General features: G+C 40.9%; 1 protein-coding gene and 1 long non-coding RNA gene across 2 annotated transcripts in view; one reads left to right on the forward strand and one right to left on the reverse strand.

Moving 5' to 3' along the window:
• Positions 1–25728, forward strand: part of LOC146503408 (uncharacterized) — a 276290-nt gene that overhangs the window by 172943 nt on the left and 77619 nt on the right. The window lies entirely within an intron of this gene.
• On the reverse strand, positions 8324–10122 carry LOC146503426 (vomeronasal type-2 receptor 26-like). The gene is made up of 3 exons (XM_085131067.1): positions 10117–10122; positions 9594–9717; positions 8324–9502 (listed from the first exon to the last, which is right to left on the reverse strand). Exons 1-3 carry the CDS (start codon positions 10120–10122, stop codon positions 8598–8600), a joined length of 1035 nt encoding a protein of 344 aa, XP_084987193.1. The 3' UTR covers positions 8324–8597.

The following is a 25728-nucleotide window of genomic DNA, read 5'->3' on the forward strand; positions in this document are numbered from 1 at the left end:
TTGGGAGAGCCCATGAAAAAATACTTTTTTCTGTTGACTTCATCGGGTGATGGACTCCAGCTCGCACTGGAACAGTTTGCAGCTGAATGTGAAGCAGCGGGAATGAGGATCAGCACCTCCAAATCCGAGGCCATGGTTTTCAGCCGGAAAAGGGTGGAGTGCCCACTCTGGGTCGGACACAAGTTCCTGTCCCAAGTGGAGGATTTTAAGTATCTTGGAGTCTTGTTCACGAGTGATGGGAGAAGGGAGCCGGAGATCGACAGACAGATTGGTGCTGTGGCTGTAGTGATGCAGACGCTGCACCAGTCCATCATGGTGGAGAGAGAGCTGAGCGTAAAAGCGGTTTACCGGTCGATCTACGTCCCTACCCTCACCTATGGCCACAAGCTGTGGGTAGTGACCGAAAGAACAAGATTGTGGATACAAGCGGCGGAAATGAGCTTCCTCCGAAGGGTGGCTGGCCTCTCCCTTAGAGTGATGAGAAAGAAATTATTTAACCTCTCATCACAGCTTTCCCTGGTTCGCATAGAACAGAAGCTGATGTTCCGGGAGTGTCATTGAAGTCTAAATATAGAGTCCATTCTTTCCCGGGTGAGGTGTTCCCGGCATGTCCCACCGGGAGGAGGCCCCGGGGCAGACCCAGGACACACTGGAGAGATTATATCTCTCGGCTGGCCTGGGAACGCCTTGGTGTTCCTCCGGACAAGCTCAAGGAGGTGGCTAGGGAGAGGGGAGATCATATTTCCATGTTTCCTGGTTTATTTTGAAGGAGTCTTGTCTTTTTTGTCATTGTGTTTAGTTGCACTTAACCTGTGACACCATTATGTTCATCCTAGTCAGCTGTTTTCCCATGCGTTTCCACTCCCCCGATCACCTATTGTGTGTATTTAAGTCCTCTGTCTTCCTTTGTTCATTGTCAGGTCATCTGTTTTACCTTCACGCCTTGTGGATTCATAGCCTTTATAGTGTCACAGTTTTCATAGTTGTTTCTAGTATCACAGTTAGCCCGCCCTGAAAAAAATCTAATAAGTAAATTTTAAGAGTGGACATTTATTGATATATAGTTGCATTTTCGAAACATGGGTTGAAAAATGGACACAGAGCATGTCTATGAGAATGGTGAGATTATGTATAGCAGTATAGATGGGTTTGGTTTGATTATACCGATGATAGTAAAGTAAACTCTAAAGCCAAAAAACACTATGTCTGATACAGCTCCAGAGACGTCAACATTTTCTAAATATTCTTCTATAGTGTTTTCTAGAGATTTTAAAAAATGTCATGATCTAATTGGCTAGACATTTCCAAACACAGGGTCAGAAAAAAAGAGACAAAAGAAAAGAAAAAAGTCTTCGCTCCTAAAACTGGCAATAAACACATTAAAAAGATTTTTTAATGTTATGTTTTTACTGTTTTTTTATGTATAAAACTATATGATGATGACATAGATGAATTTATGAACATGGGATGGGATATGAGAAATCCAATTGACAGCTGCTATAAATAGATTAGTGTATGATATGACTGACTGGACCATAATGCTGGAAATTTAAAGGCTAATGCTAGCCATGGCCCTGGGTCTTTGACCCAGAGTTTGAGTTTTTGCACTAGTTTGTTTATTGGTTACTTTTTTTCCTTGCTGATTTTTCCCCATTATTGTAAATCCTCTGTGTTTAGGGTTTTGTTTTTGCTACCATTGTAATCTGGTTTTCTTTTAGTGTTTCTTTTAGTGTTTCTTGTCTATATTTTGAATTCCATGGGTTTAAATCTAGCCTTCCTATCCTTGTATCTTGTCAAGTCTTTGTGAATGCATCTCTGTTATTTCTTTTGTGTGTGTGTGTGCGTGTGTGTTTGTGTGTGTGTGTGGGGGGGGGGGGGGTATGTAGTCTTTTTGTGTCATTTTGTGTCTTGTATTTAGTATTACTGTCTTTATTGTGCCTTTATTACTTTCGTCTGTCTTTTTACCCTGGTGTGTCTAGCCTTCCTGTCACGTTCGGGTCAGATCTGACCAGTTTACAACTTAAAACACTCATAAATATTGTGTTTTATTCTGATTGGCTCAAGGCCCTATTATATTCTCCACACATACACTTGAACATATAAAAGTGATGATCACCTCTTCCATTGAATTGAGTGAATAATAATACTACTCTACCTAATTGCCTCCTGTATTTATTTAAAGCTTCACTTTGGAATAGTTCCTTGTGAAGTCTGAACTGTCAAGTGAAAGTCTGCTTTGTTTGCACCAGGGGCGATTCTAGGATCAGAGCTTTGGGGGTGCTGAGCACCCAGAGAGCTGCCCAGCCAGACAAGATAAACCTGTCTCTGTCAGTCCCTGCATCCTTAAATGTTGTCCCGAGTTCTCTCTGACTGTCACTTTGATGCATTTAAACCCCTGTTCCTCCCTGTCCTCATCGTCTGTTGTCTTCGTCTCCGTTATCAGTCATCATAATTTTACCATCTCTGTGCAAGTCTGCAAATTTCTTTATTAAATCATAAGATTCTTAAATTCATCAAGTCTCTCTGTGCCTGGGTCCTCGTCACAAAACATGACATCACTGTTTTGTACATCTTAATACAATTTAATCCCCACATTTGTAAAAGAAAAGCAAAACACTTTTTTGAAAAGTCTGTTACAAAACCATCAAATTTGATCAAGGTTATTTAAATGCTGCAAAAGAAGAATGGATTGGAATTTAAAAAATACAAATCCTAACCTTAATTACTGCGGGAGAATAATGAATGATGCTCACAGTGAGTAAAAAGTAAACTGAGTGCATTTTTTGGACAGAGATTCAATTGTAATGTGTATGTATAATATAATACTGATACATAAAAAACACTCCCAAAACAGAATAAATTATTACAAATAAATTACAAAATATCAATAAAAACTATAAAAATGGAGGCAACTTTGCCTGTGGTAGAATGTATACAATGTATGAAAAAATCTTTATTGCAGATACTAATTTTACTAATTTAATAATAATAATTTTGTGTTGTAAGATTTAGGACTTTCATGCTTTCATAGTGGTACTTAGGAGAGCTTGACATTTTTATCAGGTGGTACACACTGTAAAAAGTTTGAGAAACACTGATAAGTGTATGTGTGCTTTTGGAAAACATTTAAAGCTGCTGTACAGAATCTTTGAAACAAGCTTAAAACATTTTTAGAATATAAACAGAGCACTCTGCTTCTCTTTACAGCTCCTCACTCCACCAGGGCACCGTTTGGCACTTTCTGATAGTGTGCAAATGTGATCTACGTACTGCGGCAGTCATACAGACAACTGGACAGTCCAAAAGTTGTCCTACCTATTACTGGCTGAGGATTCAGTAGAGTTGTGGCTGAACCACATAAAAATATCTAATTAATTTTAATCTCCCCAATCAATTATAATGTTATGTTGGAATGTTGTTAAAGAGGGTCAAAAATGTTTCAACCCAGTTTGTTTTGCAGATTCTGTATAGCAGCTTTAATATAGGGAGAACACAACTTCCAGATTGTGTGAGTAAAATCATTTTTTTCTCTTTGTCAGTTTAACAGTTTCTGTTTTGCCTGTCACTATTCCCTGTCTGTTTTCTCACCTGGTTCTTCCTGACCTTGTACTTTCTCCTCACGTTCCCCTCTTTCCTCTCTCCCTCTTTGGACTGACAATCATACAGAAATAGATTCAATTAGATGAAAAATTACATTCATATAATAAAAATTCTATTAAGATCACTAACAAAAAGTCCGCCAGAGCTTATATTTTCACATGCTGTAGTGCCATTTTTGGGAGCATTTCAAGTTGCTATACATCAATACAACTGATGTGGGGAATATGGCTATTTTGTTGGATCACTTGTGAGTGTTGTTGGCCAGGTGATGGCAATAACACTGTGGGGTGCTGAGCCGCCCTTGATGTGATCATTGTGTGGCCATAGCTCTCCATTTTGTGGTTGGTCACTAATGTGCTTGATTTACTGAACTTTTTGGATTAAAGTAACTTGTGGTATAGGGCCACTTGTATGTGACTGTTTGTGTGGTGGAGACAACAGATCACTTAGTTGTGATTATTTGTTGCTACTTTTGGTTTTGTGTTGTAGCAGATCAGGTAATCATTTTGGGTTTGTGACTGTTGTGCTCTTTTGTGTTGGTCACATGTTACTTTTTGTGTGTTCAGTGTGGCAACTTCAAATCCTCATGCCCATCCATGCTTAGAGATGCCAACTATAATGTGAACACTGTGCTTCTGTTAGCTCTAACTTTTATTCCAGGTTTGTGGGTCAAGGACCTGAAGGCTTCAGAGGGGCTTTTAATAAATTTAAGGGTCCTACAGGAACCCTTTTAAGGGAGGAGGTGTTACGTCCCTCTGCAGCCTCTAATCTGCTCAGTGTGTTCAGCTGGTGCTAATTGGCCACACCTAGTCAGGTGTGGATAAAAGCATACCTGAGGCAAGCTTCCCAGGGAGCTCACTAGTTTTTGCCTTGGTGGTACCACCCATTTGACCCAACCTGCTATTCCATTTAAAGATAAAACCTCTTCTCACCCATACTCTGGTATTCATCTCCTTTTTTATGTTGCGGCTTTTGAGCCGGGTCGTAAGAATAGCCCAAATCTTAATAATATGTATGCATTAAGTGCATAGTAATTACATAAATTGCAAAAAAAAGTGCAATAAACTACAAAAAAAAAATCGTTTTTGTTTTTTTAACATTTATTTCTAGTTAGAGAAATTTAAGAAACTTATCCCTCAAAAGTATAAATACAAAAGAGTTGCACAATATAGTTTCCCACCACAGGAAATTTATTTTGAGTGTCTTCATAGTTTTATTTTTGAAATACACCACTTTTTATATACTGCAGGAAAAACTAAAATAAATATTACAATGCAAATTTGCAAAAAAAAACAGCATGTGCATCAAAATAAACTATTTCCAGCAGTTCAATTTGAGTTCTAAGCATCCCAGACACAGAATGTCATAAAATCAAATATAACTTTTAAAAACACCAATATAGGCTTATAAGGTCCTGAAGGTAAAAAACTACATTTTGCGAAAATAACGTCACTTCCGGTTTCGGTATTGGCGGACATGCGATAGTTCGCGCTGATGTCTAATCCAAGGTAGGAAGTGTTACGAACAGCTGAATGGATCAGCAAAGCGTGTTTCTGGAAGATTATGTTTTTGTTGCTGCAAGTGGTTTTTATGCAATTTTTGCAAAGCTATATGTGGAAGGAAACCTAGGACAAGCTGATGGCATAAGATCTAAGTACAACTCCTCTGGTTTCATATGTAAAAAAAAAATATTGCGCTAGCTTACGTGGTTGCAGTTCTACCGGGATTTAAAAATAGTTATGCAAAACAGAGCGTGCCCGCTCTGACCGGCTTTAAAGGGTTAAGGAATAAAAAAAAAAGGTTTTAATTGCCTTGCAGTCCTACAGCAGTAGCTATAATATTGGTTTAATTCTAAATGTATTGTTATACTCCACTGGATTATGCAAGCATGGATCTATGAGACAAGCCAAAAAGGAGCCAAAGCTAAAGCTAGAGCTAGCAGTTGGCATGCCTTTCTTCTTCTTTGTCTTTATCTAGGGATGGAATTGAAAGTACAGACTTCCAGTAGGAAGCACTCTGCCACCTACTGGCAGCCAGCTCTATGCAGGCTGTTTCTATTTATGCTTATTATACAGAACTTACCACAGATGTTTCCAGGTAATAGTCACACACTTTTTAAGCTTTAATGGGTTATCAATATGCTATTAAAAAAACAGACAGTTTTGTGTTTTGAAGCTCTAGTTCCTGCTTATTACACAGAAGCTACCACAGATAATAGTAATAATAACTAAGAAATTACTGCATTATTACCTTCTCTTTTCCCTTGTTACCCTACAATTACCCCTTTATTACCGAGTTGTAATAGAAAGTGCTACCCAAAATTAACCCTTTAAAGCCGGTCGGAACGGGCACACTCTGTTTTGCGTAACTATTTTTAAATCCTGGTAGTTCTGCAACCACATAAGCTAGCGCAATATTTTTTTTTTGCATATGAAACCGGAGGAGTTGTACTTACATCTTATGCCATCAGCTTGTCCTAGGTCACAGTTTCCTTCCCCATATACAGCTTTGCAAAAACTGCATAAAAAGCACTTGCAGGAACAAAGACATAATATTCCAGAAACACGCTTTGCCGAGCCGATCAGCTGTTCATAACACTTCCTACTTGGAATAGACGTCAGCGCGAACTTTTGCATGTCCGCCATTACCTGCCCGAAATCGGAAGTGACGTCATTTTCGCGGAAATGTAGTTTTTTTACCATCAGGGCCTCATGAGCCAATACTGGTGTTTTTAAAAGTTATGTTTGACTTTATGACTTTCTGTGTCGTTTCTGGGATGCTTAGGACTCATATTGCACTGCTGGACATAGTTTATTTTGATGCATATACTGCTTTTTTGCAAATTTGCAGTATAATATTTATTTTCGCAATTTATGTAATTACTATGCACTTAATGCATACATATTATTAAAATATGGGCTATAATGGTTGTATTGATGTATAGCAACTTGAAATGCTCCCAAAAATGGCACTATGGCATGTAAAAATATAATATAAGCTCTGGCGGACTTGGTTCTATGGTAGGTCTTAAAGGGTTAAAACAACAGACAAATGTAAAATATATTAATCAATACTTAATCAATTTTTAACGTGATTAACCCATCTGGAGCGCAGAATGGACAAACTTTTTACAAACTGCCTAAAATGTGTTGACAGTGCCATTCCAGGGATTTTGAGTCATTCTGCACTCCAGATGAAAATTTTGATCGAGTTAATCGTGATGATAGATTAAATAGTTCATAATTAGCTATACGGGATGAATGATGATCTAACTCTTCCAGTCAAAGTTTTCAAATGATGTATTCATGTGCAAAAGGAAGATTTTGTCCCTCCATAAACACACTCCGATTGCAAATTCAGACGTATTAATGCAAAAAAAAAAAAGAATGTTCTTTAACATCCTGAATGTTTGGCAGTTCAGCTTACTTCAGCCTAATTATTTTATTTATTTTTTTTTATTGAGGATTGAAATACAACCAAACATGCTGCTAAAATCAATTTAACTTTACAATAATACAACTTTACAATATTTATTTGATAGTTTTCAGGAAGTCTACTCAACTTTAAAAAAAACAAAAAACAGAAGGGGGACAGAAGACTGTATTCCTTCTTCGGAAGGTTCATGACTCATTGAGATCACCTGATGCAAGATCTGAATGGGGTTTGAGGCGCCTGGAAAGAGATCTCAAAACTGCACTGTAGGTACCAACAATGCAGTTCACATCTTCGGTCATATGCTCTTAGTGGGTCACATAATAGGGCGAGGCACGGTCTCACAATGACTTCACCTGAAACATCTGCTCATAATGACCCATGCCTTTTTCACACATTGCTGCATGTGGTGAGGTACATGATCAATAGTGGATCAACAACCTTGTTAAGGGACAACTCCCACTAGGAATTAAATACCTGGGACTACACCATTTGGTTTAGAACAGAAGCTTCATGAGATATGAAACTTTTGTAGTCGTGATCACTAGTTGATCAAGTTATATTTTAACCATATGTTCATCCAGCACTTGGAGGACTTTGAGGAAACCCACTCAAGGTATTCTAGAGCAGTGGTCCTCAACCTTTTTTGTGCCACGGACTGGTTTATGTCCGACAATATTTTTAAGGTGTCGGGGATAAATACAGCAAAATAAAACCAGTACTGGTCCCAAAATAAAGAAGATTTGTTCATAAGACACACGATTAATAGTGGATCAACAACCTTGTTAAGGGACACCTCCCACTAAGAATTAAATATCTGGGACCATCTGGTTTAGGACTGAAGAAGTTTCTTGGATGAGAGATGAAACACCTTCAAAAAACTCAAAGAAGTCTAGTTACTTAACCTCTTAAGCCCCAAGCCTACCCGATCTCCTGCTTTTTGCCCAGGGGGCTTAAGCGTTGGGGCTTAAGAGGTTAATTTCCAAGCGCCTTATATTACCGCATATAAAAATCATTATACCTCATGGCATTGATCAATCTGTTATTACTACAAAATAAAAAAGAAATGTGTCGTTTTGTTTATTATGCCTTCCTGATTTATGGTTTTTACATAGAAACTAAACATTGTTTCTGGGAAATAAGCCACAGCATCACTGAAAAAGATATTTAATAATCACATCATCATGATCAAACAAAGGACCAGGATTATTATCAGCATAATAGTATAGAAAAAAGTATACTAAAATCTGAACCTATATTTAACATTAAGATCTTTATATGGTACTAAACTCATGATAATAAAGTAATATGTTTTGTTTGAAATGCCCCATAGAAATGTACATTTTATTACTCACAATACTATACGTTATTGCCTCTTGGGAATTGTTAAATTTGGTTTCCACAGTATTATTCCTAGTTCTTCTTCTTTTGTCTACGCTGTTTAGGGGTCTCCACAGTAGATCATCAGCCTCCAACTCACCCTATCCCTGACATTCTCATGTGTCACACGACTCACTTGTCAGAACAGGAATTGATGAACATTAGCAAGTACTAGAAGCTCTATACTATAACTGATTTTTGTTGATTAAATATTTCTTAGTGTTCTTCTCAGGCTTAAACAATATGATAAAACACTTGGGAGCAAATATACACATTATTAGACCAAAGCTGGAGGCCAGAATTGCAAAAATCTCCACAACTACAGTGAATTTCCCAGGAGAGCTGACATATGCTGGGATAAATGTGATCCAGACAGTACAAAATATTAGCATGCTGAAGGTGATAAGCTTAGCTTCATTGAAATTATCAGGTAATTTGCGGGCTAAAACAGCTAAAACAAAGCAAAAGGCAGCCAGTATGCCTAAGTATCCAAGCACAGCCCAGAAGCCAGCAGCAGAGCCTAATGCACATTCCAATATGATTTTCTCCTTGTACGTGGTTAGATTTTTTATTGGAAAGGGAGGGTTCACCACCAACCAAACAGTACATATTAAAACTTGAATAAAGGTGAAAGACACAACAGTCATTCTTTGCTGTGGAGGACCAAACCATTTCATGACATTGCTACCTGGAATTGTAGCTTTAAAAGCCATTAAAACCACTATAGTTTTCCCAAGTACACAGGAGATACAGAGTACAAAGGTGATCCCAAATGCAGTGTGACGCAGCATGCAGGACCACTCTGATGGTGCTCCGATAAAAGTTAATGAACATAAGAAACACAGAGTCAGTGAGATGAGCAGCAGGAAGCTCAGCTCAGAGTTGTTGGCCCTGACAATTGGAGTTTTCCTGTGACAAAAGAATACAGCCGCAGTTACGATGGTCAGACAGGCACCAATGACTGAGAATGTAGCCAGGATAATTCCTAGGAGGTCTTGAAAGGAAAGATACTCCACAGGCTTAGGGATGCAAGTGTCTCTCTTTTTGTTAGGCCAGAATTCCTTTTGACAAGGTAAACAATCAGCAGAATCTGGATAAAAAACAAATATATACAATTTTTTCTTGATTTTCATATATACACAATGAAACATTTTAAATGCATCATAATCATTTCTCTTTACCTGCACTATTACTGATCTCTCCCTCAGGACATGCTATACAGTCATAGCAGCAGATGGGTTTTCCTTTCTGCAACACTTTACGAGTTCCTGGAGGACAACTGTCCGTGCACACTGACACTGGCACCTGTCAAAGACAGAAAGGTTGCAGAATAAACGTAAATATTTACTATGCAGCTGTAATCATTGTTTACTAATCGATCGGGCGATCGTGGCTCAAGAGTTGGCAGTTCGTCTTGTAATCAGAAGGTTGTCGGTTTGAGCCCCGGCTCGGACAGTCTCGGTCGTTGTGTTCTTGGGTAAGACACCTCACCCGTTGCCTACTGGTGATCGCCAGAGTGGCCGATGGCGCGATATGGCAGCGTCGCTTCTGTCAGTCTGCCCCAGGGCAGCTGTGGCTACAACTGTAGCTTGCCTCCACCAGTGTGTAAATGTGAGAGTGAATGAATAGTAGAATTGTAAAAGCGCTATATAAATGCAATCCATTATTATTATTACTAAAGTTTGTCAAATTCTAACTGCTTACTTTCATGCTACCCTCCATCCAGGTAATGTTTTTGTTGATCTTGAATTCCTGGCCCACGGGCCGTGATGCATCATACAGCCCTACAGCCACTATCTCAGTCACGCCGTTTTCACTTTTCTGCCAGTTAACCAGTTCATAAATAGCCACAGGATCCCCATTAGCGTCAAATGACACATCATAGCCATTTTGGGAAAAATTTACTTTCTTCAGCTCAATTAAAATCTGATAAAATTAGGGATAATGGGAGGGGAAAGCATAAAAAACCCAAATATTAATATTGCATATCAATTCATATTGCAGTTGATGAAAGACACTGACATCAACATATTTATTTCTTCTGACCTGTTTGGACTCTAACTTGGTTAACTTGTCACAGTTTGCGGTGCCATTTATTTCCTGGCACACTGCATTATGGATGGCATGTGCTACTGCATAGACAGCCTTGTACACCATGTTAGTAACTCTGAGCTGTGATGTGTCAGTGTACTGGTTTTGCAGATTCTGTATGTCTTCATTTCCATCACATACTTTCTTCTTTGCAGTGGCATCTAAAATCACAAAAAGACAGAGCAGATGTCAACATTAAACTAGATCTCAGATGTGTTCTCTTTATAAATGTTGCAAATTATGCTGATACCATAAAACATATTAATTTTATAAAAAAATAAAATAAAATAAAAAATGGAAAATAATCCTACCACGAATAATTAGTATAGGACATAACACTAACAGTAATCTAGCTAATTGCATTTTCTATCGTACAATCACATTACCGTTACTAACAAGGAAATGCGGTGTGAATGCGTTACTATTTTTCAGCACACAGACGATTGAAGCTGTCTTCATCTTACCGGGAGCGGGGGGGGGCGCACAGTCACACAAGTGCTGCTGATTGGCTGAGGAAGAATAAAGTAGTTTACCATGACTACTTTATTCAAAAAGCTCTATATCATCATGGAGGGCTCTGATGTTAACTCAAACTACACATGACCAGTTTAAGATGACACAGCTACAAGATGTTATGTCAACCTTGGACAACCTTTAGTCTCCATTTCTTACTTTAACAGTGTGAACTTCAAAGTATGTACCAGTTTTTAAATTGTGTTGATAGGCCACGAAAAAAAAACAGTTTTGTTATGTTTACTGCAGTATTTTCTAAGGAAAGGGCTCGAAAACATTCTCTTCTCTTGTTGCGATCAAAAACGAAAGAAAAGAAAAAAAAACACCTTTTTCCTATTGGTGGAAAAATGTGTCATGTCGACCAATCAAAAGATGATATGGCAACATGGCATTGGTTGCTTAGAAAGAGGGAGAAATTTTAGGAGTGACGGCAGCGAGAGAGCAAAAGAGAAAGAGAGGGAGTTTTGAGATGCAAGAGATTAGTGTGTTTGGAGTGTGTCGTTAGTGTGTCGTACAGTCGATAGTTTTGTTTTGTGTGTCAGAACAATGAGGCAACTGCTAAATGTTGCAGTTGCTGCCAAAATTAGTGATGGGCGGATCGATCCTGAAATATCGATTCCTCTGATACCAATCATTTATGTTCTAGAATCGATTCTCACATTAAAATATCGATATTTTAGTAATTTAGAGTAAATTTGTAGTTTATCATTAACAGGAACACAGTGGAAAGAAACTATAACATTCTGATTGTCTACATTCAAAGGAACTACTTCCTCCTCCGCCTTTCATAGTCATGTGCGAAATACGGCTGTATAAATGTCTCGCAGCCCCTTGGCTTGCGCACTCGCAACAATGGCTTAGTGTAATTGGAGTCATGTGCGGACGTATTTTACCTCCACAAACAGCTAAGACGTGGTTTGCGATACATGTGGCAAAAAAGTGCTCCAAGAGTGAGGTGTTGTGGCCATAATAGGGAGACATTCAAAGGGGCTGTTGGGTGGGGGATAAATAAATTTTACAGGGTTTATTTATCGGATAAAATACATTAATTCAGAGGCTGCTTCCACCTGAGGACCTGGCCTTCGTGGTCTAAAGAAAGCTGGGTAGTACATCACGAGCTCTCTCGGTGGAGGGAAACTCTGCCGTCTGCTCCTTGCTATCTAAAATACAACCGGGCACTGACGTAAACTCTCGACCGTCTCACACTTCTGTTTAATCAGTTTTTTGTTTGACGTTTATTTAGCTGTGTGAGAACCCCGGAGGGACCCTCCTGACAGATTAATAAAGTTAAATTTAATTTAATCTAATCTAATAACTTTAATCTCAGCCAAACCGATTTACTCACGATATAATAATAATAATAAAACACTGAAAAAACTAAACAATAACATTTTTAAGTTATCAATGTGACTTACAGTGGGGCAAAAAAGTATTTAGTCAGCCACCGATTGTGCAAGTTCCCCCACTTAAAATGATGACAGAGGTCAGTAATTTGCACCAGAGGTACACTTCAACTGTGAGAGACAGAATGTGAAAAAAAAAATCCATGAATTCACATGGTAGGATTTGTAAAGAATTTATTTGTAAATCAGGGTGGAAAATAAGTATTTGGTCACCTCAAACAAGGAAAATCCCTGGCTCTCACAGACCTGTAACGTCTTCTGTAAGAAGCTTTTCTGTCCCCCACTCGTTACCTGTATGAATGGCACCTGTTTGACCTCATCATCTGTATAAAAGACACCTGTCCACAGCCTCAACCAGTCAGACTCCAAACTCCGCCATGGCCAAGACCAAAGAGCTTTCGAAGGACACCAGGAAAAGAATTGTAGACCTGCACCAGACTGGGAAGAGTGAATCTACAATAGGCAAGCAGCTTGGTGTGAAAAAATCAACTGTGGGAGCAATCATCAGAAAATGGAAGACATACAAGACCACTGATAATCTCCCTCGATCTGGGGCTCCACGCAAGATCTCATCCCGTGGGGTCAAAATGATCATGAGAACGGTGAGCAAAGATCCCAGAACCACACGGGGGGACCTGGTGAATGACCTGCAGAGAGCTGGGACCAAAGTAACAAAGGTCACCATCAGTAACACACTACAACGGCAGGGAATGAAATCCCGCAGTGCCAGACGTGTTCCGCGTTCAGCCAGTGCATGTCCAGGCCCGTCTGAAGTTTGCCAGAGAGCACATGGATGATACAGCAGAGGATTGGGAGAATGTCATGTGGTCAGATGAAACCAAAGTAGAACTTTTTGGTATAAACTCAACTCGTCGTGTTTGGAGGAAGAAGAATACTGAGTTGCATCCCAAGAACACCATACCTACTGTGAAGCATGGGGGTGGAAACATCATGCTATGGGGCTGTTTTTCTGCCAAGGGGACAGGACGACTGATCCGTGTTAAGGACAGAATGAATGGGGCCAAGTATCGTGAGATTTTGAGCCAAAACCTCCTTCCATCAGTGAGAACTTTGAAGATGAAACGAGGCTGGGTCTTCCAAAATGACAATGATCCAAAACACACCGCCTGGGCAACAAAGGAGTGGCTCCGTAAGAAGCATTTGAAAGTCCTGGAGTGGCCTAGCCAGTCTCCAGACCTCAACCCCATAGAAAATCTGTGGCGGGAGTTGAAAGTCCGTGTTGCTCGGCGACAGCCCCACAACATCACTGCTCTTGAGAAGATCTGCATGGAGGAATGGGCCAAAATACCAGCTACTGTGTGTGCAAACCTGGTAAAGACCTATAGTAAACGTTTGACCTCTGTTATTGCCAACAAAGGTTATGTTACAAAGTACTGAGTTGTATTTTTGTTATTGACCAAATACTTATTTTCCACCCTGATTTACGAATAAATTCTTTACAAATCCTACCATGTGAATTCATGGATTTTTTTTCACATTCTGTCTCTCACAGTTGAAGTGTACCTCTGGTGCAAATTACTGACCTCTGTCATCATTTTAAGTGGGGGAACTTGCACAATCGGTGGCTGACTAAATACTTTTTTGCCCCACTGTATATATCATGTTTAACACGAGTAGCGAAAGACCGCAGGGGTTTGAAGACGATGTGTCGGTCGGCTCAGATATTTGAAGACCCAGAAAGAGAAATAAGACTAATATTAAAACTAAGTAGCTGCATTGTTGGAAATTGGAATTGGCCATTGTACGATATGGTTTTTCAATTTTGTTGTCCGGGTGGAAAATCGGGAGAAATTTGGGAGAATGGTGGCTCCGGGAGATTTTCGGGAGGGGCACTGAAATTCGGTATTCTCCCAGAAAAATCGGGAGGGTTGGCAAGTATGGTTATGGCAACACCACTAACCTTGTCAAACACCTCAGAGTAAATCATATCACAGAATATGACGAGCGGATGTTGAGGCGAACTGAAGAGGTGGACAGGGACAGGTGCTGCTAGGGCTAGACAGACGTCTCTCACAGAGTCCTTTAGTGCTGCAGGCAGGCAAGGTGTTCAAATAGCGCAAAACTTCAGTTTTTTTATTTCAATATGATGAACTCTGCATTATTAAGTGATAAGAACAAGAAATTTGATGTCCTGTAATCATTATGATGCTATAATTTGAGATACAATAAATAAAATAAGTTTTTGTACAAAGTATCGGTATCGGATCAGTATCGTCGATACCAACCTGAATATTACTTTGTACTGGATCGGAAAGAAAATCAGTGGTATCGCACATCACTAGCCAAAATGCCACCAAGGGCAGCTTGCAATGTAAACGCTGTCTCCAGGTCGAAGACACGAGGGGTGATACACCTCCTGCTTTCAGGCCTGCAGGTATCAGGCTTGTGATGTTCTCCTTTATGTTAGAGTGGACAAAAATATTTTTTTAGAGTAGCAAAAATAATTTGTGTTATCTTATTTAATGCAGAACACCTGATTGTTCTGTAAGTACTTTGAATTGGTTATATAAAAACTAGGAGTGGGAATTTAACGCGTTAATTGTGATTAATTAATTAGAAATAAACAACGTACTAAAAAATTACACATTTAATTGCACTTTGCATTCCAGGCAAAAGCTAACTTTTGTCAATGCACAATTTCCTGGTATATTGATTACAGTTATGCACACATCAGAGCTACAAAGAATAAGAAGAAAGTTCGTTGCTAGGAATGATTGGAGGCAAATTTAATTTCAAAAGACTACCCAACCGATGGAAGGATCTAAATGCAAATTATGTTGCAGCGAGCACAGAAACTGTGGGAGCTGTGGACTCTAGCAGTCAAAAGGTGTCGGCAGCCCAAACTTGATGAAATGACTGGCTTCAGGACCAAAATTAGCAATTCAACATAGGTCAAAGTAACAAATTCTCTCTGAAAATTCATTGCTCTGACTGTAAACCACTATCATTGGTAGAAGACAGGTGGTTAGAAAATGTACTACAGTTATTGTCAGGGGACCCAATTTTCCAACTGCCGTGCCGAAAGACTAATTCAAGTAAAATTCAACAGCTTTATGACACTGAAAAGCAAGCAAATTTAGATGCCTTACAGACAGGCCTGTTAATATGGAGAAACTACAGTAGGAGCAAACACCACTGGGGCAACAGAAAGAGCCACTCATACAGGATGTTTCATCTACTAAAGAATCAAGAGGCCGTTTTGCCTCAGCCCATGAAGCAGCATTAGACTTTGTAACATCAGCAGTTGACAAGATAATTTAAACCAAGAAAAATGTCTTACTTTTGGTCAGTGTGCAGTTAAATGCATCCTCCCAGAACTCAGTAAGTATTTGAGAAGACGCCACTTGTGAGGGGGACAGATTCAGCAGGAAGTCTCTGAGGCCTGGGATTCTAGACTTTGGAATCCCAAATCCAATGGCCCCAGCACAGAAACTGAACCTCATTAATTCAGGGTTAGTTACCCATGATTCACTGCCAATCCACTGGCGAGACGGGGAAGACTCATATGATAGCTCCTCCAACAGTGCCCTCATGTCCCCTAAAGATAGAAGTGCCACAACAACCATGGCTGTAGACCTTGACAGACAATATTGTGCATTAGAAGCATTTTAAAGTGTAACTGCATGAAAAAATGTAATTTTGAAGACAGTATATCTAATATTTGCAGAAAAAATATCTGTGATGAGGAAACCTGCGGATAACATCTGCTACTCTCTGAATTCTGCTATGTGGGTATGTTCGATGGAAAGAAAGAGAGTACTCCACACAGATCCCCTCTTTCTGTGCTGCTTTTAGAAATGAAGCCATGCCATTATTTCCATAATCTGAATCTGACCGAACAGCACCTATCCAAGTCCAGCCAAAGTGTTTTACCAGCTTGGCCATTGCTTCAGCTTGGAACTGGTCACTGGGAATTGTTCTGAAAAAATTGGGGTACTGCTGCTTGTCAGACAAGCATGCGCATGTTGAAAAGTGGCTAACCTAAACCAATTGAAATAAAACACCACACACCGCAAAATCAAATATCATGCACATACATATTTTAAATTCAAAAATTGACAGAAATTGAAAACATTTACTTGGGGAATGTTAAAGGACCTGATGACTTGGGACAAACTGATGGATGTCGTAGACCCAGAGCCACCAACAACAGCCATCACCATACCAGAATGTGAGCAATTGTTATCCATGGAAAACACAGGGTCGAAGCTGTTTAGAAACTGAAATGCCATGTGCACTGCTACAGGCACTGATGCACATGAGTCATAGATCTGATACCCGAGCCTGATTCTGGGCAGCAGCTCTGTGCTGTTGTTAATCTCTTCTATGGCAAAAACCATTGCACGCGATGATTGCAGTTCACTGGTGATAATGCTGCAAATAGTTGTGTCACTGTTAGAATATAGACTGTAGATTTAGTTTAAGTTAAATAGAACCAACAACAGGATCATTTGCTGGTTGTATCTGTTGATCAAATGTTCATCAGAATGTTGCCTGACCAGTTAAATTGAGCACAAAAGATTAGCATAAGAAATTAGTGGAAAATTATGGATTACTAATTAAAGTCTTTTCATTTCCTTCAAAATATAATACATTTAAATGCATTTCCATTATCATTTCCTTTAAATCATTTCCTTTATAAAACTGTTATTTAACATTTTGTATAATTTCTGTTTTTTAAAACACAACAAATTATTTTATCAAGAATAAATTACTTTTTTTTTTTAATTTTTAAGACTAAACAGAATCAATGTAGTTCCGTTGATCATAACACACATGAAAACATTTCTCTCCTCATACAGTCCAACATGTTTTTACACCTTCTTCTTCCCATTACTGACTTTCTTACTCACTAACCTTCCTTTGCATTTTGCAGGCTCAGGCATGCTGGTGTAGTCACTGTAAACTGTGCTCATGTAGACGTGAAGGGAAAAATCACCACCAATAACAAAGTCCCCATCCTTTGAAAATGCAGGTAGACGAGTGCTTCCCTGCAGCTTGCAGTTCAGAGAAGATGTCGACGTACCATCTTGAGCTCCTATATGCCTAGTCATTTGTCTCACACCATCTAGACACACTGCAAAGGCAACAGCTGAGTTGAGGTGAAACAAACACACAGCCAATACCAAACCAATTACAAGAGCTGCAATCTCCATTTCCTTCTAAAATTGTCTGTATATGGCACACATTGTTTCTATTGGTTTATATAGGTCTTCAAACAAAGGGGTTTTGTCATCTTCTCATCTTCTTGAGAATATGAGGTCATTGATTAACCCTTACATAGTGTTGACATTCTAAGTCTTCACAGTATGGTTTTGATTGGGCCCAAGATTTCCCTCATAATAATTGGCTACGACAAATGATACAACACAGCTTTATTTAATTTAGATTGGAACATCAACATATTTTTAATCCTTAACTAATATTTCATACAGCAGCACCAACTGTTTTTGCAAAAAAACATATATTATCACACAAGATCTTATGTTGGTATGCCTTAGACAGAAAAATATCATAGAGTGTTAATATTTTAAATATATTTTTTGGAAAGTGTAAATGGCAAGAAAATTCTGGAATTGTCGGGATTTATTATGACTGTACTGCATAACCATTACTACTTCTAACATTGACTTTTCTCTGTAACTACTATCTGTAGTAATACAAAGGAATTAAAATTTAGAGCACAAAAGTCATAATAGTATAAAAATAGTATGCTAAAATGTGAACTTATATTACCTTATTATCATGTATTCAGTAGCACATAAAGATCTTAATGTTAAATACAGTGGTATGCAAATGTTTGGGTACCCTTGATAATTTTCATGATTTTGCTTTATAAATCATTGGTTCTTTGGATCAGCAATTTCATTTAAATATATCATATGTCAGATGAACACAATGATATTTGAGAAGTGAAATAAAGTTTATAGGATTTACAGAAAGTGAGCAAAAGTTACTTGGAACTGGGAACCCCAACAGACAAATTACATCAATATTTAGTAGATCCTCCTTTTGCAGAAATAATGCCTCCAAACACTTCTTATAGCTTCCAATTAGAGTCTGGATTCTGGCTGAAGGTATTTTGGACCTTTCATCTTTACAAAACATCTCCAGTTCAGTAAGGTTTGATGGTTTCCGAGCATGGACAGCCCATTTAATTCACACCATAGATTTTCTATAATATTCAGGTCTGGGGAGTGAGATGGCCATTCCAGAACGTTGTACTTGATCCTCTGCCTGAACGCCTTAGTAGATTTTGAACAGTGTTTAGGGTCATTGTCTTGTTGAAATATCCAGCCCGGGTGCAAGTTCAACTTTGTTACTGATTCTTGAACATTATTTTCAAGAATTTGCTAATATGCACTGGCCACACAGCCTCACAGCATGATGAAACTACCACCACATTTTACTGTGGGTGGCAAGTGTTTGTTTTGAAATGATGTGTTCTGTTTCTGCCATGCATACCGCCTCTTGTTATGCCCAAATAACTCAATTTTAGTTTTATCAGTCCACCACACCTTATTCCAAAATGGCTGGCTTGTCCAAATGTGCTTAAGCATACCTCAAACGAATCTGTATGTGGCATGCGCGCAGAAAAGGTTTCTTCTGCATTACTCTCCTATACAGCAAAGTACGCTGAATAGTTGAATGATGCACAAGATGCAATATGATGTTGCAGGTATTTGGAACTGGTCTGTGGGTTGACTATGACTGTTCTTACCATCCTTTGCCTCTGCTTCTCTAAGATTTTTCTTGACCTGTAACTTCCGGCCTTTACTAGAACTGTCCCTGTGGTCTTCCATTTCCCCACTATGTTCTTCACAGTGGAAACGGACAGCTGAAATCTCTGAGATAGCTTTTTGTACACTTCCCCTAAATCATGATGTTGAACAATCTTTGTTTTCAGGTCATTTGAGAGTTGTTTTGAGGCTCCTATGTAGCCACTCTCGAGAGAAGATGCAAAGAGGAGAAAACCTTTCAATTGGCCTGGCCACCCTAAATACCCTTTCTCATGATTGGATTCACCTGTGTATGTAGGTGAAGGGTCAATGAGCTTACCAAACAAATTTTATGTTCCAATAATTAGTGCTAAAGGTATTCAAATCAATAAAACGACAAGGGTGCCCAAATTTATGCACCTGCCTAATTTAGTTTAAGTAACTTTTGCACACTTTCTGTAAATCCTATAAACTTCATTTCACTTCTCAATTATCATTGTGTTTGTCTGCTATATGATATATTTAAATGAAATTGCTGATCCAAACAACCAATGATTCATGAAGGAAAAACATGAAAATTATCAGGGGTGCCCAAACTTTTGCATACCACTGTATGTTTTGTTTGAAATGCCCCATAGATTTTACATTTTATTACTCATAATAGTATATGTTATTGCCTCTTGGGAATTGTTAAATTGTTAAATTCCAAGTTCTTCTTTTGTCTATGGCCTTCAGAGGTCTCCGCAGTAGATTGTCAGCTTCCAACTCACCCTGTCCCTAATATCCTCCTGTGTCACACAACTATCACTTGTCAGAACAGGAAGTGGTGAACATTGTTGTAATACAGTTGGAAGCAGCTTTAAATTCCCCTCCGCGAACCGCTACCCTATCGTGGAGGGGGTTTGTGTGTCCCAGGGATCTCAGGGGCTATGTTGTTCAGGGGCTTTTGCCCTGTGGTAGGGTCTCCCATGGGAAATTGTGAGGGACCAGTCAAAGAGCAATTCAGAAGACCCTTAAGAGAATATCACAGAGGAAACAGTTTACCCTTCCCAGGATAGGGTTACCAGGGTGCCGCTCTGGAGCCAGGCCCAGGGAGGGTGCCCGAGGGCGAACGTTTGGTGGCCGGGCCTTAGTCCATGGGGCCCGGCTGGACACAGCCCAAGAAGGGGACATGGGCCCATCCTCCTGCGGCCCACCACCAATAGGAGGCGCCCTAGGAGTTGTTTGCACTGTGTGCCGATCTTGGTTAGCCTGTGGGACTTCGGAAGCAGCTGATAGGTACTGACCAGCCAAGTGGAATGTGGCTCGGGCAGTGGCTGAAGCAAAAACTCGGGTGTGGGAGGAGGTCGGAGAGCCCATGACAAAAGACTTTCGGACTGCCTCGAAGAGATTCTGGCAAACTGTCAAGCAACTGTCAGGAGGGGAAAGCGGTACTCTAACTGTACTGTGTATAGTGCTGGTGGAGTGCTGCAGACTTCAACTGAGAAAATTGTTAGGCGGTGGAAGGAGTACTTCGAGGACCTCCTTAATCCCACTGGCATACGAGGAGGAAGCAGAGTCTAGGGATGACCCGCCCATTTCCAGGAGCGAGGTCACTGAGGCAATTAAACAACTCCTTGGTGGCAGAGCCCCTGGTGCGGATGAAGTCTTCCCTGAGATCCTGAAGGCTGTGGATGTTGTAGGGCTGTCCTGGCTGTCCGAGATCAGGACTGGCACCTGGACTGGCAGACCAGGGTGGTGTTCCCCATTTTTAAGAAAGGGGACTGGAGGGTGTGGTTTCCAACTACAGGGGGATCACACTCCTAAGACTCCCTGGGAAAGTCTATGCCGGGGTGCTAGAAAGGAAAGTCCGTCGTTTAGTCGAACCTCAGATACAGGAGGAGCAATGCGGTTTTCGTTCTGGTCGGGGAAGGCAGCACCAGCTCTTTATCCTCTCAAGGATACTTGAGGGCGCATAGGAGTTTGCCCAACCAGTCTACATGTGTTTTTTGGACTTGGAGAAAGCATTTGACATTGTCCCTCAGAGTGTCCTGTGGGAGGTGCTGCAGGAGTATGGGGTTTCTGGGCCATTGCTACGGGCCATTCGATCCCTATACAAGCGTGGTTCGCATAGCCGGCAATAAATCATATTCATTCCTGGTGGATGATGGGCTCCGCCAGGGATGCCCTTTGTCACCGATTCTGTTCATAACTTTTATTTGCAGCCAAGTGGTGCCAAGTGGTGGAGGGCTTTCACTTAGGTGGCCTCAGAGTGTCATCTCTGCTTTCCACGGATATTGTGTTTCTGTTGACTTCATCGGGTGATGGGCTCCAGCTCGCACTGAAACAGTTCGTAGCTGAATGTGAAGCAGCGGGAATGAGGATCAGCACCTCCAAATCTGAGGCCATGGTTCTCAGCCGGAAAAGGGTGGAGTGCCCACTCTGGGTCGGGGACAAGTTCCTTTTTTTTGTCTTTTGCCTGTCCCATTTGGTTCTTTTGCCATCAGAATTATTGTCTAAAGGCAAAGAAAGATGCCCAACGGATCTACCAAATGGACCATCCCGGCCATGCCGTATTAGTCTATTTGATTCACCTTTGCTTTTATTGTTTATTTTATTTTATTTTCACTTGCTACACACGGGACAGACATGACTGGGGGAAAGAAAAGGGAGAAAGAAAGAGGAAAAGAAAAACAGCGGGGAAGAGGAACGGTGATAACGGGCAAAAAACAAAAACCAACAAAACAAACAGACAGAAAATACATATATCAATCACCTGGATCACCTGTTGAGAAAGAAAAAACAGAAAACAAGCAAATAAAAAGAGCAATATAATAAACAACATCATTGCAATGATCTATGTGAATATAACAGTAAATACTAAATATTGAATATTATTGTGCAGCATGTAGGATTGACAGCGCACAGTGTGCTTTGAGGTAGGAGCCAAAAAGGGTGTAGTTTGTGTGTGTGAGCACCTGTGTGTACACCTGTGAGCATGAGCATGCTTGTATTTAAAAGGTTCCTTCATGTAATGATCTGCTAGAGGGTGTGGGGAGCCATAGCCCCGTCTTCCAGGGCATGGAGCAGGTATGGAGGAGATCCAGGCTCCAGACATCCAGAGGCCCTCAGAGTTCAAGAGACCAAGGAAGACCAATGGAGGGGCAACAGTGCCACTCTCCCGGAAAGAGCTGAGGAGAGCCCCAGATGAGGGGTCACTCAGCAGCCGCGGAGCAGAAGCCCAGGGGGATTGCAGTGATGTGCCCGTGAGCTCCGCCGGCAGCCAGCGAGCCCTAGGCCGAGAGGCCAAGGGCACCCCACCCCCAAAGGGGCCAGAGAGAGCCCCAGGCTCCAGGCCCCGACAAGCAGCCACCAGGAGTGAGCCGGTGCATACCTGGATGCCCATCCCTGGACACAAAGAACCACCAATGCACCGATGTCTGAGGGCGTCTGCCACTGGCAGGGGGAGTGGTGGGGGGAGATAGGCCTCCATACCTTGGAGGGCCTGAGATGTCCCTAGAGAGTCTGATACCCGACCTGACATATAGACACTGACAAACAGGCACACACAGATACAAACATCCATTCCCACCCTCATGCCCCACCCTCATGCTCCCACCCTCATGCTCTCATATTACTCAGCACTCACCCATTGTGGAGGCAGACATAAATAGACACTGTACACACAATCACACTCCCCAAGCGTACTCTATATTCCAGGTTTAGGTACCCTTGCCCCTGGAGGGGGAAACTGCACCCAGACCTAGGTGGTGTTACCCTTTTCCCTGGGATGGGGAGAAGCAGACCGCCCCGACTCCACAGCAGCAGGGAGGCCCCACATTCCAGACCCCAATCGGACGGCCAACTCCTCCTCCCAGCCCCCCCGTCCCAACAGGCAACAGATAATGGGGGTGTGTGAAGACTCCAAACCTCCCTCCGCCCGCTCATATGTAGTGTTGATGAATGTGTTTTCTAAGGTGCATTTAAAACCCAGGAGGGCATGGAGCTACCTGCCAGAGAGCAGCAGATAAACGCAAAGCCCCTTCTGATAGCCCTCAATATATACGTGGATGTAAAATTGAGAGGTGGGCAACGGCGCCAGGGGTGAGGCTATACACCCTGATGGTCTTCTGGATGCCGTGTAGCGTGCCCACCCAGGTCCTATATGTATGTTTTATGAGAGTGTGAGTAATGTGAATGTCTAAGTTGTGGGATAAAATTGAGGCACAGGCAGCCAGAAGGGGAGGGGGGGTGCCTCCCCTGCACCCTTGTGACACACCTTTACCCCAAGGCCCTGCATGTGTGGGTGATTGTTGTGGAGTGGGAAGAAGGAAGCAGCTGGAGATGGGGAGGGAAGAAAGGGAGGGGCAAGTGCCCCCTCAGCAGCGCCGCCTGGCCCCACAGAGCCCGGGAAAGCCCAACCAACCCCACCACAGAGAAAACTGCACCCACCCTGTCATCCACTCATCTTCCAGACTACACAAGACAATAGACACTCAGGCTGAGTTCTTCCTCCACCTCTCCTATATCTCCCCTACCTGCAGAGTGAGTTCCTGGAGAGAGGAGACCTCCTGCAAGATGTGACAGCCTCCCCCACCAGTTGAAGAGCCCCTCAGGTGGCTCGATGCACTGGCGGCACCCTGCGCCAGGGCTGAGCCCCCATACACCCACCCGCCCAAAACCCTGGCGACACACCAACCAGGACCCAAGGCCCAGCCGGAGACATAGCACACCCAGAAAGTAGTAGTATTTTGTATTGAATTAATTGAAGACTGGGATTTCTAATTAAATGAAAGGTTTGTATGCATATCTGAGACCAGAAGTTTTGGTCTAAGTTAACTAATAAATCCGCTTCCCATTTTGCAATAGGAAGTGATATTAATTCATCTGTTTTACAAAGTATTCTGTACAGTTTGGAAAGTAATTTGGGGGTTTTAAGAGTAAGAAATTATGCCACACTTGATGGTGTTTGTAGTTCAACCTGACTGGGTTTAAATTTCTTTTTTACTATGGACTTAATTTGTTGATATTCTAAAAATCTTTTCTTGTTGATCCCATATTGTGTAACTAGTCTGTCAAATGGAATAAATTCTGTTCCTTCTAATATATGTTCTAAGTATGTGATTCCTCAGGGTTGTTCCTGATAGGTGTACATTTGCATGGGATTAATGTAGACTCCGTCAATTTTAGAAACTCCCTCTATGCTGTCAGAGAAGAGCTAATGTTGACGCTTTTAACCCTTTAAGACATACCATAGAACCAAGTCTGCCAGACCTTATATTATATTTTTACATGCTGTAGTTCCATTTTTGGGAGCATTTCAAGTTGATATACATCAATACAACCATTATAGCCCAAATTTTAATAATATGCCCCTCAGGAGACAAAAGCTGGAGGATGTTTGATCATTTGTTTTGACACAAGCTGTTGGGGAATTGTATAATATTTTTAACCAGTTAATGAAAGAGGTTCCAAAACCAAATTTGTGTAAAGTTGCAAATAGAAATTTCCAGTTAACTCTGTCAAACGCTTTTTCTGCATCTAAAGAAAATATTGTAGTTTCGATGTTTTTACTGTATGAGTAGTCTATCAAATTATCAAAGTAATCTACGTGTATTTGTTGTTGAGTGCCTACCTTTTATGAAACCAGTTTGGTCAGGATGAATTAAGAGGGGGGTTATTTTCTCGAACCTCTTTGAGAGAGTTTTGCAGATTATTTTAAGGTCTACATTATTGGACGATAGCTTGAGGGATATACAGGGTCTTTGCCTGGTTTTAGCAGGAGACTAATGTTTGCAGAATTCACATTTGATGGAAGTCTACCCTTTTCTTTAATTTCCAACAACGTTCTGTAAAAAATTGCTGCTAGAATCGTCCAGAATTCTTTGTAGAATTCTGCAGGAAAGCCATCTGGATCTGGAGCCTTACTATTGGGCATACTTATCAGGGCTTCCTGGAGTTCACCTGGCATCAGTGGCAAATACAGTGCCATTGCTTGAGTGTCTATTAATTCTGGAAGAGTTACGTTGTCCAAAAACTGATCAATTTCATTTTTAGATGGGTTTATTTGTGGTGAATACAAAGTTTTTGTCAGGGTTCCTGGGTTGGTGACCCAGTGTTTTCAGTTTTGCCACATCAATGTTTTCACTTCCTGTTTTTTCCCCGTGTCAGCTTGTCTCTCGTGTCATTAGTCAGATTATGTTCAGCTCTGTACTCACCTGTTTCCAATCATTGTCATCATTCAACCTGTGTATTTAAGTTCCTCGGTTTCACCAGTTCTTTGTTGTGTCATTGATGTTCGTGTGATGTTGTCCTTCCCGTGTGTTCTCTCAGTTCAGTCAGCCATTCAGTGATCCAGCCAGTCAGGGACCATTCACCCTCTGGTCATCCACTCCTTATAATAAACCTTCACCAGTCTTCACCTACCTGTGAGTCCTGCGTTTGGGTTCCTTCTTCCTCGCCTCCACACAACGCTTGACAGTTTTATAGAAGTCCATGAAAATGTTTATTTTTTCCGGGTCATATATTGTGTTCCCAGATGAATCTTGAACAGCACATATAGTTGTTTTTTCTTTATTTATTTTTAGCTG

The sequence above is a fragment of the Neolamprologus multifasciatus genome, chromosome 14 (assembly GCF_963576455.1).
Source record: "Neolamprologus multifasciatus chromosome 14, fNeoMul1.2, whole genome shotgun sequence".
Lineage (NCBI taxonomy): Eukaryota > Metazoa > Chordata > Actinopteri > Cichliformes > Cichlidae > Neolamprologus > Neolamprologus multifasciatus.